Genomic DNA, 15,781 nt, shown 5'->3' with positions numbered 1-15,781 from the left:
TTAATCTGAGCGAAATAAATATTCTTGTCCTTTTTTAAATACCTGTTTTTCAGATACTGATATACTTCCGGTCAAGGAACTGTCATTCGTGCTTTTGAAACACATGAGCCCGAAAAGTCGTTATATAGTGTATATTTGCATCTGTAGCTCTCCCTTTTCTTTAAAAATTTCCAACATAAGCAATGAAAATGCGTGCTTTCAGTTACTTTGAGGAAATACAGGCATCACACCCGGAAGAGAAAGAAGGATATTTTTTCCGGACTTTTAGTACAAGACTTAAAATTAACAGGTACAAAACCTTGAACACCCAAAATATTGTCAATAATTTTATCAAAAATGCTAATTTTTGATTTCTGTTCAGGAGGCTAAAAATCAACTTCCGGTAATGGAATGAAAATCATTCAACCGTTAAATAACTGATTTGGCAAAGTAAAAGATGCCCTAACTTTTATGGTACATAGTTATATCCCGTATATAATTTTCATCCCTAAAATTAGGGTGTTGCGTTTCTATTGACGGTGAGTATATTAATGCTGAATACCTATGCTCACAATTCTGTTATTCAAAAAAAGGCACAAACGATTCACAGGAACTAGTTGTTTTATTGATGAGACAAAACAAAATAAATACATGCTCTCAGCAAAATATGTATCAATTATCTCAAACCTGTCTTTCATATAGCAAAAAAAAAAAAGTAAATGAAAAATCGCGTGAAATGTCGACGGCACACGGCGCCGATGAGAGGTCTTCATTCAGCTCAACCACTGATGATTGCAGGCTCTCCCTTGCTGCCTTTAGGTCCTTGTTCTCCTTTCTGGCCCTTGGGACCTGCGTCTCCCTTAGCTCCTGCAGGGCCTGCATCCCCAGCCGGTCCTACTGGCCCCGGCCCTCCCACGGGTCCCACATCTCCTTTATCGCCCTGGTCGCCAGTGTGTGTGTCACCTGGTGATCCTAAAGTACCCGATGAACCTTTGTCGCCCGGCGAGCCTTTAATTCCTTTATCACCTTTGTCTCCGGTGGAACCTGTACTACCAGTAGGACCTAAGACACCTCTGAAACTTGGCCCTGGGGATCCCTGGGTTCCTTTGCTACCCTTATCTCCCTGTGGTCCTTGAGCACCCACATCCCCGGTGGCCCCCTGGGCGCCGTTTCCTCCTGCAGGCCCTGTTGGACCTTGGTCTCCCTTCTCAGCTGTCAATTATAAAAGAATAATTTGCGAAAGGATTGTTGAAATATTTTTTGAAACAAAGTTAATGATTAGATTTGAATTGAATCTTTCAAAATGACACAACATGATTATTGAAAATAAATTTAAGGTCTTTGCAGCTTAAACAGATTTTATATTAAATTAGATGGAAAAGTTTAAATTCATTCACCTTCAAAACACAAAAACATTCAAAGAAAAATATCAAGTTTAGACATAAAAATGCTTAAAGCTTTCAATTAAAATTCGAAAAATACAACTAAAACTCATAAACGACTACGAAACATTTAGGGGATAGCGCGAATGGAACAGCCACCCCCCCCCCCCCAATGAAATAAAATAAGAATCAAACAGGTAAGCAAGGTCAATATCACGTGATAAGAAAATGACGTTTATTTTACAGCTTTAAGAAGTAAGCACACACACGTATATGATAACCAAATATACAGTTAATTCACGAAATAAGAAATTTTTCTTTAATGTTATTAATACTAATTTCAAGAAAATTTAAGAATTTCGAGAAATACCCGATAACAAAAAAGAAAGAAGAAGAGGCGTTTTGGGATTTTAAAAAATCCAAAAATTCCATGCAAGAATTGGAGAAAATTAGGACTCTCTATCTCTCTCTCTAACCCTGTTGCATCTTATTTAAGAAATAAATAACAAGTTTATAAACTTCAATGGGAATTGAAGTGGGTCGGTCACGTGATCAAATCCTGTGAAGGCCGAAGGCCTTCTCAGAAGATTTGATCACGTACCGACCCACTTCAATTCCCATTGAAGTTTATAAACTTAGGACGCAAGGTGTAAATCGGCTTGAATGGCTGTAACGCTTCGAATTCACTGACGTTAGGCTAAGGATTTTATTTCTAAGGGACCATTTTGTGAAAGGCTACTTGTGATCAGTAATAGTGAACATATTGTTGTCTGGGAATATTTCTATTTGTGAAAATTGATAATCAATGCTGAAAAGACACAAGAAACACGTCCGAAGATCGATGATAAAAATTTGGAGGAATTTCGGTCGTCAGAAAGGGATGGATGATCCAATAGATGGAAACACTTGACCGTGCCAGTTTATTTGCAACCAAGTATTTCAGATCAAAAACTTTTAACCTACAATTTCAATAACTATAGGCATATTCATGATGTAAACAACGGAGACACCAATCGCAACTTCTCGGGCCTTTCCGACTAGCGGAAAAACGACCTCGAATGTACTAGGAAGACGCCATGACAACTCCCCCTTTTGACGATCTTTGAAATAAATGCATGGAGACCTATCATCTGTGGAATATGGAGTTAAACTTTATTCAATTTAATGATGTTACCTAAAATATACTATAGAGGGAACTTCTATCTCCGTCTATCCTACATTTGAATAAACAGGAATTGTATAAATTTTTAACATCCGGTGATGTTAATACATTCGAGGTTGTTTTTCCGACCTCTTACGGAAAGACCCGAGATGATGCGATTGACGGAGACACTAGCGAAAGCTTACACTGAAGTATGACAGCGCCGAGGTGTTTATCAGCTGTTCGTGGCGTGATTGCAATGCTTTGATATTTTCCAACAGATTTACACATTTATTGTGAGCAGAATTTGATGAAAAAGTTATAGTTTATCGTGAATATTTAACTAAAAGTCTACCCCAAAAATAAGGATAAATGTTAGAGACTGTACAGCTGAAAAAAGTGACACAAAACTTGTTAACAAAAGCTAGTTTCTATCGGTATATTCTCCATGTACACAGGTTAAATCGATAGCCAAAAAACTGTATGAAATACTTGTTAATGTTGTAAATAAAATTATAATTCTACTTGCATATTTTGTTCATTTTCATACATGAAAAGCACATAGAGCAAGTCATTTTACATTTCTGCTCCGGTAAATATTATTGCGCCGTGTGATTAGGTCGCGTATTGACCTCTGACCTCGGAAAAACTTCATATAGAATTGAAGGTATTTGCTCTCCGTATGTTTATATAGTTCAATTCAATTCAATTCAATTTTTTATTGGCACTAAAGCACATATTTATATACAGGAATGTGTTGTTAGCCATATACATGTATTGCAAAATATTATACTATTGTAAGCTTGTTTCTAATATCAAAACAGTCTCTGATATATAGACAGATTTGTTTCGTAGATACAAAGTTATGTGGATTAAGCAAACAAGATAAGTTATTAACATCTAGTAACCTTGAATACTTTTTCCTGACATTTTTATACACAGGACAATCAAGTAAAAAGTCTTTTTCATCTTCAACAAGAGGCCCATGGGCCTTATATGTCACCTGAGCATTATGCAACAACTTTCCAGTGATTTAATTTGATTCATGTTTTAAGCCAGATGCTATGGCGTTCACAATTTTGAAAGAGGCACCATTGATCATCATAACAATACACTTAGCAGTTGCTTAGTTTGTTTACTTAATACCCATAGGCAGGGTGGGGGAACAAAAAATGCATTTCAAGTAATCAGTAATATTCAGCAATAATCAGTAATGCCCCTATCACACATGAACCCCTGACTCTTAGGTCTAGATCAACACATTGCACAATTTTTGAAAACGCACCCTTGCTTTTCAAAATATTTGATTAATACCAAGGAGCAGATCTCAAACAATTCATCCAGTTTCAGTATATAAGTACACCCCCCCCTATGGTACCCCTGACCCTGGGGCCTTGAAATTCACAATTCTGGAAGATTAGGGTCCTTGCTCATCACAACTACATGTAGTTTATCTGCTTAATACCCAAGAGCAGAGAAGAAAATTTTCAAAGATTTAATGTATTTTCACTATATAATCAATAGAGCCCCGCCCTATCACTAGAACCTCTGACCCTAGGGCCATAAAATTCACAATTTTGGAAGAGGTATTCTTGCTCATCATAACTATGTACTTAGTTTATTTAATTCCTAGGAGCAGAAAAGAATTTTTTTCAAAGAATTCGTGTATTTTCATTATATAATCAATAGAGCCCCACCCTAACACCCGAACCCTGACCCTGGGGCCATAAAATTCACGCTTTTGGTAGAGGCACTCTTGCACATCATAACTATGCACTTAGTTAGTTTATTTAATACCCAGGAGCAGAGAAGAAGATTTTCAAAGAATTCGTGTATTTTCACTATATACTAGTAATCAATAGAGCCCTGCCCTAACACCAGAACCCCTGACCCTAGGGCCATAAAATTCACACTTTTGGTAGAGGCACTCTTGCTCATCATAACTATGCACTTAATTAGTTTATTTAATACCCAGGAGCAGAGAAGAAAATTTTCAAAGAATTCATGAATTTTCACTATATAATCTTTAGAGCCCCGCCCTAACACCAGAACCCCTGACCCTGGGGCCATAAAATTCACAAGTTTGGTAGAGGCACTCTTGCTCATCATAACTATGCACTTAGTTAATTTATTTAATACCCAGGAGCAGAGAAGAAGATTTTCAAAGAAATAATGCATTTTCACTATATACTTATTTAGCCCCGCCCTAGCATGACCCCAGGACCATGAATTTCACAATTTTGGTAGAGGACTCAATGCTGATTACAATCATGCAAACAGTTTGACTGCTTGGTGTCCAGGAGTAAAGAAGAAGATTTTTAAAGATTGCATTAATTTTAGTGGTTTTTGCCCCACCCCCAGGCCCCAGGGGGTCAGGGACCATGAAATTCACAATTTTTGTTCCCCTTCACCCATAGATGCTTTGTGCCAAATTTGGTTGAATTGGTTCCGTGGTTGCAGAGAAGAAGCTGAAAATGTTCAAATGTTAACGGACGACGCACGACGACGGACGAAAACGGATAGCAATAGGTCACCTGAATTGACTCAGGTGACCTAACAAGAGTTTTACATTGGAAACAAAATCTATTTTCTCTAGGAATGACAGGATTACAATATCTACCTGTTTCTACGTACAACTTATGTGCACTTATTCTTTACTTGGAAAGATAATAGAGAGATACCACAAATGTATATATTTTACATTAACGAAACAAAAGCTATCACACCTCGCCTTAACCCATGGATCTGTTACAGTTCATACCGTTAGCCGAAGCCTTTGCAAATAAATTTCTTTGACTGATATACATTTAACATGGAATTATGTAAAACGTCATTTCAGTCGAGAATTGAAGATTCAATAAAAGTGATATAATTCAATAAAAGTGATATAATGTTGCTTTTAAGCAATTCTCTTTACCAGACGGCGGGGTACATGTACAGGTAGCGTGGGCACTCCTTAGCGTATTGACGGCAGTCTTTACCCCCGAGATCTCATTGTAAAGGTAGTTGTAATAAGCAACCCATTGATAAACTAAGCCACTTGCTGGGTATATCAAGGTCACAAGCAGTACTGTGGGTACAATTAATCGCATCTTGCAATCAGCGAGTGTGCTGGAGTAAAGAAAAGGAAAATTAAAATTCACACTACTGCAAAACGAGATAAAAAAAACCCCACACATGTGAAAAGGACTCTTGATTTTTTTTCTCTAGACATTTTATTACTCTTTTGAAAACATTATGAAATATGGTTGATATAAGCCATGACACTGTAATATACTGACTTTTGTCTAAATTATATTAAGTACTTATAGTGCACAAAACACTTACATACATGTACGAGAATCCGTGGACTTGACAATGAAGTAAATCACTGACGGATGAAAAATAATTCTCCGCATTAATAACTTGAGGGATGGTAAGAGGGACGTAATCGTCGTGTGTAGAAATCCGCCTTCACCACCCTCCCGGAATTCTGCAATATAACAACAGCCGGGACCCGTATCTCTGCCATGACAACATTCGGATATAAGGACGTTCTTTGTATTCTCGTTCAACCAGACGCTCGGCTGTCTCCGTAAACTCCGTCCAGCAGAGAGTCTGGTAAAGAACGTTTGTAGCGTTTTTTGTAGCTCATTTTTTTACGCTGGTAAAGTGAAAAAATAATAGCATTAAAATGTTTTTAAGTTTTCTGATATTCGATCTCACAATTTCAAATGAACGTAAAACAAACAAAATGTAAAATATTCAGATAAACTTACTTCTATATAGAATTTTCTTGAAAAGAAATAAAAAAAATATGGAATAAAAAAATTGATGTTTAAGTTATAAAGATAGATACATTTGATAGAAAAATTAAGCCCAAAAATTCTGTAAAATTAATTATTGTGTCCGAAAAGAACCATTCATACTCTATTCTACCCAGAAGAGGAAGAAAAAAAATAACAATCTAGTGTCTTTTGATTTTAAGACAGAATATAAAGAGTGCTTGTTTGTTTGTTGGCACCAAAGATCTTTTACACATTCAGAAAACAGCACGGGCGTCGGAAGCAAATTGAAAGGGGGGGGGTAAACCAACAAAAAAGTAAACCCAATTTATAATGCCTATATTATGTCTATTATTGCAAAAAAGTGAGGGGGAGCTAAGCTCTCCTTGCCCCCCCCCCCCCCCCCCCCCCCCGGTTCCGATGCCTATGAAGAGGAGGGAGGCCATTTTGATTCAAATGCTTCATACGTATTTCAAACAAGTATATCAATGTTAGTGAATTAACGTATCGCCAAACTCCGCCCATCGCGCTATGGAGATAACTCCTATGATGCTCCGACATCATCAACATAACGTGTAACTCGGTATAAGTCGACGCCGGTTGACTTGTCCGAAGTTCCTGATGATTTTGCCGCAAAATATTTGCCATACGAACTCACTTTGAGACAAAACAAAGGGCAAATGCTTTTATAAAAGCTTTCATATATTTCATTCACTTAAAATATTTAAAAAATGATTCCGTATTATCAGGGACCTATATACTAGTATATAGGTCCCTGGTATTATCCCTTTCTGGGAAAGTTTATCGAAGCATGAGGAAGTCCGAGTTCCCTCATACTGTAAACATCCATGTCGACAAAGACAGAAGCACATTGCGACTGCAAATGTGGGTACATGTAAATGATAAATTACGACAACGACCTTTCATTCAATTTGTAAAGTAATAATTTTATTAAATCAGCAATAATATACAAAACCCATACGACATTGTCAAGACATGCTTTTAGTTCCTATCTATGATGAGACGATCCTTTGATTCTAAAGGGGGGGGGTGTCTGGCTGATAAAGGAGTTGAATGCTGAATCAGTTTTGGAAATAAATAATATTTCCTCAAATGGAAGAAAATAAATAATATGCCCACACCACCTCCACAATAATCTTGGGTTGTCGACGGCGTCCCCCCCCCCCCTTTTTTTTGGCTTGTTAGACTTTTTCAGTGAAGCGGCCAACAAATAATATGCCATTGGAAATAAATAATCCGTCCTTCACCGACATGACAATAAATAATCTGTCTCTGTCTCTGAAAAAAATTAAATGCAAGCCCCTCTCCCCTTCCCGAATCAAATGGTCATTCCATAAATCTCTCGGACGCCGATAATATCAACTCTGGAAAAAACTTTCTTCTTTACCTTTAAGTCCTGGTGGAAAATGTGCACACTTTTAAGCAATAATAGATAGTAGTGCATGAAGATTTTGAATAATTTTGGTCAGATATATATTATGTATACAAATCTAATATACAAAGTTCGTGTTTTTTCATATAAAAAAGTCGGACTCATACGTTACAGATATTGGTTATAATACCGCTAATGACAATGTATGTCTTTATATAAAAAATGAAGTTATTAAATAATTTCGATATTTTGCCAATACATGATGGTGTTCTTAATAAATTAAATAATGCTAGTACATGTAATAAGTGGGAGGGGGGGATAATTAAAAAAATAATTTTTAGCGATAAATAGAATCATTTTTAATATGTAGATTAATTCGAATTTATTTTTTTTAAGTGAAAAATAAATGTTTATAAACTTAATCCTGCATATGCAATAATAACTGGTAATAAAAACCGGTAACTTTCAGACACAAGTCAACACGATAAATGTGAAAACTCAAAAAGCGTAGGCTATAGTTCTCTTTTATAATGTGTATGTATTTTGACAATTATTTTGAGGGTAAAACATGCACATACGTAGAAGTGTTATGGACTGATTAAGCATACATGTATTCTATTATTCATATTACGAATTTTTACGAATATTCGTATTTTTTTTTTTCTAACGCAAAGACAGTCTGTCAAATGAATCTCTATACCGTGTATACTGTGCATGGATTTATACCAGTTTTTTGTGTATCAAACTAAGGAAGTATACATGTATAAACATAAAAAACAAGTAAACGATTTTTATTTCATTTCCTGACCAATATTTAGAGGTCCCAAAACGTGTAAACCCAAGTCCCGAAATGTGTTGTCAGGCCTCGAAACGTCGGCGTCCCAAAGCATAGCGGTCCCGAAACATCCATAATTCCCTATCGGGATACCTGTCATCGGTATTGCACGTTCCCAAACTTCATATTTTTAACCATCATAGATTTATTTGTTCAATTTGTTTATTGTCGACCACTCAACCCACTGAGAGTGTTTGTCGGAGCATATGGCGGAGCAAGTTTTTACTGAACGCGCAGAATAAACGAAATTATTTCATTGGTTGAAAATTTGTTGTGATTGACAGCTGGCGATACGTTAATTAAACATTGGAGCTAAGAAGAAAAAGATTTTATTTTAAGAACTTGGGATCAGCTCCCCACTTTTTTTCCAATTATAATTTTACTATAATTGTAAATGCCATGGAAGGTCCGCCCCTTTTTTTGGTTGCAGAATACTAGTAGTCAAATAAGGGTAATGTGTGAGTAATAAATGGTACTGAAAGGAGTTTTTTTTTTTTTTTTTTTTTTTTTTTTTTTTTTTGGGTCAAATTGTTGTCAAGTTTTTTTTTAGGTAAGTTGAATTATTTTTCTCTTCAAGGACAAGGTCACAAGATAAATAAAATTATACATGTATTTAAAAAGGTCTTGTCACAAGCAATACAAAGATTTTATATGAAAGTCGTATGTCTTCTAATTCAAACGTCATGAACAAGGTTTATGTTTTTAAAAGTATGTCAATCTTCAAGGACAAGGTCACGGGGGCAAAAATCATAGTGCGTTTAGAAAAGATATACATATGTTATATGAAAGCCGTTCTCCACTCATTCAAAAGATGTAACCAAGGTTAAAGATGTTTTTTGTAACGGACGGACGGAACTGCAGACTGACAGATGGACAAACGAATGAGATTTCATGCCCCATCGCTTTTGCGAAAGCAAGGGACAAAAAGACCTATAACAGACCGTCGGGCAAAAATCCCTATCAAATCGGAAGTAACGTTCTCTAAATACTTTAAAATTTTATCTAAATTTTATTGAGATATATGGGTAATATCATTTAAAGACTAACATTTGCTGGTCGATCTTGTTCAAAACCATAATACATAGTTATTTCTTTTAGTTTTAGTTAGTATTTGACTAAGAAAACATTGGCACTGTTTTTTGTGTTTAAAATATTCTATTGAAGATAGATATAATTTTACCACAGTTTGTTCTGCAAACGAAATCCATGGCAACTAATATAAAAACCTACAAAAGATTGATTGATTTTATACTGTTTAACGTCCCTCTCCAGAATATTTCACTGATAGGGAGACGTCACCATTGCCGGTGAAGGGCCGCAAATTTAGGCCTATGCTCGGCACTTACGGCCTTTGAGCAGGGAGGGGTCTTTATCGTGCCACACCTGCTGTGACACGGGGCCTCGGTTTATACGGTCTCATCCGAAGGACCGCCCCATTTAGTCGCCTTTTACGACAAGCAAGGGGGTACTAACCCGGATCCCCACGGGGCACATTCAAAAGAATTAATGTGTTAAATGTTTTGTATAATACTTAAAAATGAAATAATAAGCATCTTAGATTTTATCTACATTTAGTATTTTAATATGAAAACTAGAATGTACTCGTATATAGTTTTTGTCCTGTCCGACCTTCTGTCTGTTTGATGGTCTTTATGTCCGCAAAAACTTTAACCTTGACTGGGTGGGGCTGTGGCGTTCATATTTCACAGGCGTATTCTTTTTATTTTGAAAATACCTTTCTTTAGAGCACAACCATATTTGACATCTTGACATTGACGTTGGAGTTTGACCAACTTTAAAAAAAAAATACAAAACTTCAACCTTGGACACAACTATTGAAAAGTTTTCCCCTGGGCTTTCAACCTTCACATGTCATGTGTATTTATTGTGACAAGACCTTTCAATTGGTTTAAATATTTTTGACCTTCACCTTAGAGTTTGACCCACTTCGTAAAAAAATTAACACTGACCATACTTTTGAACAGTTAGTACTAGGGTTTTCATATTTCACAAGTGTATTCCTTAAAAGACCTTCCTCTCTATATACTCGTATAACAATTTTGAACTTTTGACCTTGACCTTGGTTTTTTTTTTTGGTATCAGTGTTTCAAAAACACATTTTGTTTCTCAAGGAACACACATATGCAGTATAAAAGTCTGGCACCAACCGTACAAAAGTTTGTTTTTGGGGATGGTCAATTTCTAAGCTCAATAGATCAAATGTTTTGGCATACAGAGAAAGGCTTTTTTACAATGAATATACAAGTGAAATGTTCGAGCCATAGCTCCCACCAATCAAAGATTTGGAAAAGGTTAAAAGTTTAGACAGTGTAACAGGCAAACCAAACAACATACATGTACATTTAGTTAAGATTCCTATGCAATTAGGTGCAGAAAACTAGTCCATTCATTAAAATAATTCTTATAGTACTCCGATCCTCAGGTTCTGGAAATCAGGCATTGACCAATTGAAAATGCCAACAAAAAAAAGTCTGAATTCTCAAAGGAATGTTTTTACCCACGATCATTCTTCAAACTTCATCTTAATGTTCATCAGTTTATATTGGGAAAATTAATAATTCTCAAATAAATTTTTAAAGAAATGCGAATAAAAACACCTACTTTGCATTTTTCAATTCAAAGTTGATCAACAAACACAATTTAGGAAAAATAGGTATCCAGGCTTTTGAAGAAATTTCAAAATATTTATACATACGAGGGGCATTTCAAATGTTCTGGCAACTGTTTAATAAAAAATTAACCGTTTTACGGAAATTATTGAGTTTGATATCATTGGAAAGATCAGAAGAATATATACATATTGTGACGTCACGTTATAATTTTTATGACGTAATAACTCCAAAAATGACGTCAGACTATAGAAAGTTTAGAATACTGACTATAAAAAATGACGTAACAAAAGACACAATTTGATCAAATTAAATTTCTAGGGTGCATTCGGTTAAGCGACCCGAGTTACACGGGTTTTACTCCTGACTAATCGAATGCCGAGAGTTGGCGTCGCGTGTCAAACACGACCAACGCGAGTATGCTCTCCAATTTAGCAGGAGTACAAGAGTCGAAAGATGGCGGCAAAAGCGAACGAGCAGTAAGTCAGCATGTTGAAAATTAACTATATTGAGCAGAATATGACTTTTACATTAAAGTTTGATAGCAAATTGAGAAAATATTTATATTCTATATGAAATGATAGTAGTTAACACTTTGAATTGCGGTGATAAATGAAATAAATGAATAAATGTTAGTCGCATTGTTATATCCCGATAATCTGATAGTGTAATTTTTTATTTGCATTGGCGTCGGAAGCAAAATAAAAGTGGGGGGGGGGCTAATTGTAAGAAATTTTTTTTTTTAGAATTTAAAAAAAAAAACTGACAATTAAAAAAAAAATGTCCTTTGCCCCAAAATTTTTCCCCCCTATTCTGCAATGTGTCTGTGGAAAGTGGGGGTGGGGGTGGGGCTAAACCTATACGCAGCAATGTTCAATGTCTATAGTTAGTCTATCTTTGGGTAAAAAGGGGGGCAACCCCCCCCCGGTTCCGACGCCTATGATTTGTTGTTTATAATAAATAAATATTTATATTATTATGAAGCCAAATCTATTTTATTCATAACGCTTACTAATCCTGTAAATTTTAAGTGGTTTTCAACATTCCATTTAAATCAACATTATCTTTTTTTTTTTTTTTTTTTAGGTTTTTGATATCCATGAAAATTGATGGGAAAGATGTTCAGATCCTAGGAGACTGCCATCTTGTAGAATCACTTAACTCAGACGGTAAGTATATTTATTTTGTTTATGGTATGTGCTGTTTTGTAAGTTTAGTAGGTATTACTCAACATTTAGAGCAATGATTAAACATTTGTTTTAATATTAACAGACCAAAGAAAAAGAGACATGGCACTACAACTCATACGAGCAAGTTGTAATATGGGTAAGCAGTTATATATCCATAAGTATTTTTTTCTGTGTGTGTGTGTGTGTTTAAAATTTGGTATTGATGATGCACTACAAATGTATTTTCCAGGAACATGTATTACATTATGTATAAGTATTTAAAATATTTTTGATCAAACAATTAAAATATGCGCGCTGTATAGTGAGAAAACCTTTTCCATTACTTTTAATTTCTAAAATGGTGAGGCAGAAAATCTATGAAACAGGTCATAATTTTGAATCCAGCATGGTTTTACATTTTATATATAAAGTGAGAAAACTGTAAAACTGCAGATTATGCCCCAATGGGATAAAATTAATATTTGAAACTGTTTATTAATCATAAATATATATACACCTTCATATACGTACTTCAACCGCATATCATATACTCTCAGGTATAATGTACTTGCTCATTTTTCAGATGACTGTGCAGAATCCTCTGATGCAAAATCATGCAGTGCAGTGCAGTGCAGATGCAGAATCTGAGTCGCTGGACCAAAAAATGTGGAATAAACAAGACACTAAAACATTATTCGATATCAGATGTAGAATGGAGAAAGACTTTAACAGTAACAAAGTGCACAAGTCTCTTTGGGAAACCATTGCCAAGGAATTATCTGCTGTTGGTGTTACAGCATCAGCAACACAGTGCATGAATAAGTGGAAGGCGCTTAAAAGGGAATACAAGAAAACGGTGGACAATAATGCACAGACAGGATCAGAGAAAAAAACATGCCATTTTTTTTTGAACAATTTTCTGAACTCTGTGGAAACAAAAGTGGTACGAGACCAGCATATACACTTTCTTCAAGAGTGCGACAAAACAACAAGACAGAAAATAAAAAAGTTGATGATGATGAAGGAGAGGACTCTAGAGATTCTAATTCATTGGATAGCAGCACTCCACAACCAAAGAAATCCCTCAAACGTAGGAATAATAATCAGTCTGCATTTCTTGCCCTTGAAGAGTACACAAAAAGACAAGAGGAATACAGGAAAGAAAGGTTGGAGGTTTCAAAAAAACAACATGAGGAAAAAATGAATCTAATGGGAAAGTTAATCGATTGCCTTCAACCAAAACTTCCTAAAAATGATCAGTAAAGTTAATAGTGAAGAATTTGTAAACAATGACTATCTTTGTATCTTTGTAGATTATTTGAAAGATTTGGGTACAACTTAGTTGAATTTTATGAGTTTACCAAGAACATTGAGGATTGCTACAAGGACTTGCATATGTTTATTTTTCAATCACCAAAAGCAACAGAATGCTTTAATTCACATTTATCATATTGTTCATATTGTTCTGCTTCGCCTGAATCTCAGTTATCCTGTGAAATGTCAACCAAGTGTTTTGCTCCAGACACTTTGCTTAAAGAGACATGTTTCAATGTAGAATCAGACTCTAGCAATATACAAATAGGGAACAATGTATTTGTCCCCACATTAGAATTCCATCACATGGTTAATAGTTCATTGGAGAAATGGATTGACAGTATTTAATGCTTTAATTATTTTACATTTTTTTAAAGATTAATTTACATTTGTGATATGCTAAATAGGCCCTGTCAATTTTTTTTTAAAGTTGTTTATTGAAAACAATACATTGTTATAAAGTTTAACTTCTAATTTTATTAAACTTTCATTTTCAAATACAATCTTGTCTCTAATCATTGGCTTTCCTCTTATGCGCGATTTTTAGACTTTACAATGTTTGTAGATACTGAACGATCTGATTGCGAAAGTTTATACCAAGGGGTGCATTTCCATATAATGGTCCATAGTTGTTGACATTATTATTTGGAGGGAGGTCATCCAGCATGTCATTAACAGAGTCATTTAATAGAATGCAAATGTTGTGAAGAACACAGCATGCAGTTATTACTTTGCAAGCACGTTCTATATCCAAGCAGGGTAGGCTTGTGAGCCTTCTGAATCTACATTTTAGAAGGCCAATGGCTCTTTCAACATTCTGACGTGATGTTGAAAACTTTCTATTATAATGTCTCTGGGGGGCAGTTAACCTTCCATTATCACGGAAAGGGGTCATCAGGTAAGGCTTCAGTGGGTAGGCAGAATCTCCTGTAATATTTTGAAAAACTAAACTAAGTTTCTTTTATATGTATACATTAAAATTTATTAGAATAAGAAAACCATGCATATTAACCTACTAATATAGTTACTATTTTCTGTGTTAACCCCACTAAGTTTGACAAAAAGAACAAAGATCTAGAGGTATCCTTGTTGAAATCTTAATGTGCTTTAATTTTGAAACATTTTACACAGTAAAAATTTTCTTACCAATTATGAAAAAGTGTGGATTTAAAATGCCATTTTCCAACTTATTAAAGATATCCGAGTTTCTGAAAACGCTGGCATCGTGGGTACACCCTGGCCACCCAACAAAGCTATCCGTAATAAGTAACATATGGTCTACAATAACTTGCAACTGGAGTGAGGGGTACCCTTTCCTGTTGATATAATCTTGATCTCCATTGGGAATATTTGTAAGAGTAATGTGACTGCCATCAATTATTCCTATGATTCCTGGTATTTTACATTCGGCCTCAAAGTGATCAGAAATTTCTTGCTTACGCTGGGGACCTGGCCAAGTTATAACTCGATCCCGAACTGAGCATAATGCATCACAAAAGTCATGAACACAGTCAAAAACTGTTGACTGTGAAATTCCAAACAGTAAAGAAATTTCTCTCATGGAAGTTGTATTACATAAATACCACAGGCCTACCATGGCACGTTTCTCCGTCAATATCGGTTGTTTGCCCTGTGTCCGAATATCCTTGGCTAGATTTGGTTCTATCTCTTGGAATAAGCGTGTGAACGTTTGCCTTGTTAGTCTAAAATGTTTACTAAAATCAAGAGAAGAGAAATCTGGTAACACTTCTTCGTAGAATATTATTATAGATGGAACACGCTCTCTTCTGATAAAGTTAGCAAAAAAATATGGGACAATATCATCGTCATCATCGTCTATGTCCTCTTCCTCAAGAAAGTAATCGACCGCAAACACTAATCCGACGTTATCAGCCATATTTGTTTACATTGGAGCTCGACTCGAGGCATTCGATTACATACTCTATTGCGCATGCTCAACACTGACACTAGTGTCTGAAGAGTTCGTATAATCGAATGTACCCCTAAAGACAACTTTTGCTCATTACTCGGACGCAAGCTAACGGACGCAAATGCCAGTTGGTGGAATGTTTACATAGACCACAATTCATCATATGGTGTTCTATTTCGGAGATCTTCTTGTTCTGAAATGGTGCGAGTGTCAAACATAGCATGTTTTTATCGAATCTCGCTCA

The 15,781-nt window shown here is 35.5% G+C and overlaps 2 protein-coding genes across 2 annotated transcripts; both read right to left on the bottom strand.

Annotated features, from left to right (window-relative positions):
* Nucleotides 1-590: 590 nt before the first annotated feature.
* On the bottom strand, nt 591-5,972 carry LOC134247190 (short-chain collagen C4-like). Its single transcript, XM_062729533.1, has 3 exons — nt 5,830-5,972; nt 5,420-5,613; nt 591-1,191 (listed from the first exon to the last, which is right to left on the bottom strand). The coding sequence occupies exons 1-3, from the start codon at nt 5,898-5,900 to the stop codon at nt 758-760; spliced, it is 699 nt and encodes a 232-aa protein (XP_062585517.1). The 5' UTR covers nt 5,901-5,972; the 3' UTR covers nt 591-757.
* Nucleotides 5,973-14,157: 8,185 nt separating this feature from the next.
* Nucleotides 14,158-15,504, bottom strand: LOC134247187 (putative nuclease HARBI1). Its single transcript, XM_062729530.1, has 2 exons — nt 14,754-15,504; nt 14,158-14,534 (listed from the first exon to the last, which is right to left on the bottom strand). The coding sequence occupies exons 1-2, from the start codon at nt 15,502-15,504 to the stop codon at nt 14,158-14,160; spliced, it is 1,128 nt and encodes a 375-aa protein (XP_062585514.1).
* Nucleotides 15,505-15,781: the final 277 nt, after the last annotated feature.

This window comes from Saccostrea cucullata, unplaced genomic scaffold, assembly GCF_032062105.1.
Source record: "Saccostrea cucullata isolate Sc308-1 unplaced genomic scaffold, CSIRO_AGI_Scuc_v1 ctg8657, whole genome shotgun sequence".
In the NCBI taxonomy this organism is placed as follows: domain Eukaryota; kingdom Metazoa; phylum Mollusca; class Bivalvia; order Ostreida; family Ostreidae; genus Saccostrea; species Saccostrea cuccullata.
The sequence above is the reverse complement of the archived record's forward strand: the minus strand, read 5'-3'. Positions and strand labels throughout refer to the sequence as shown.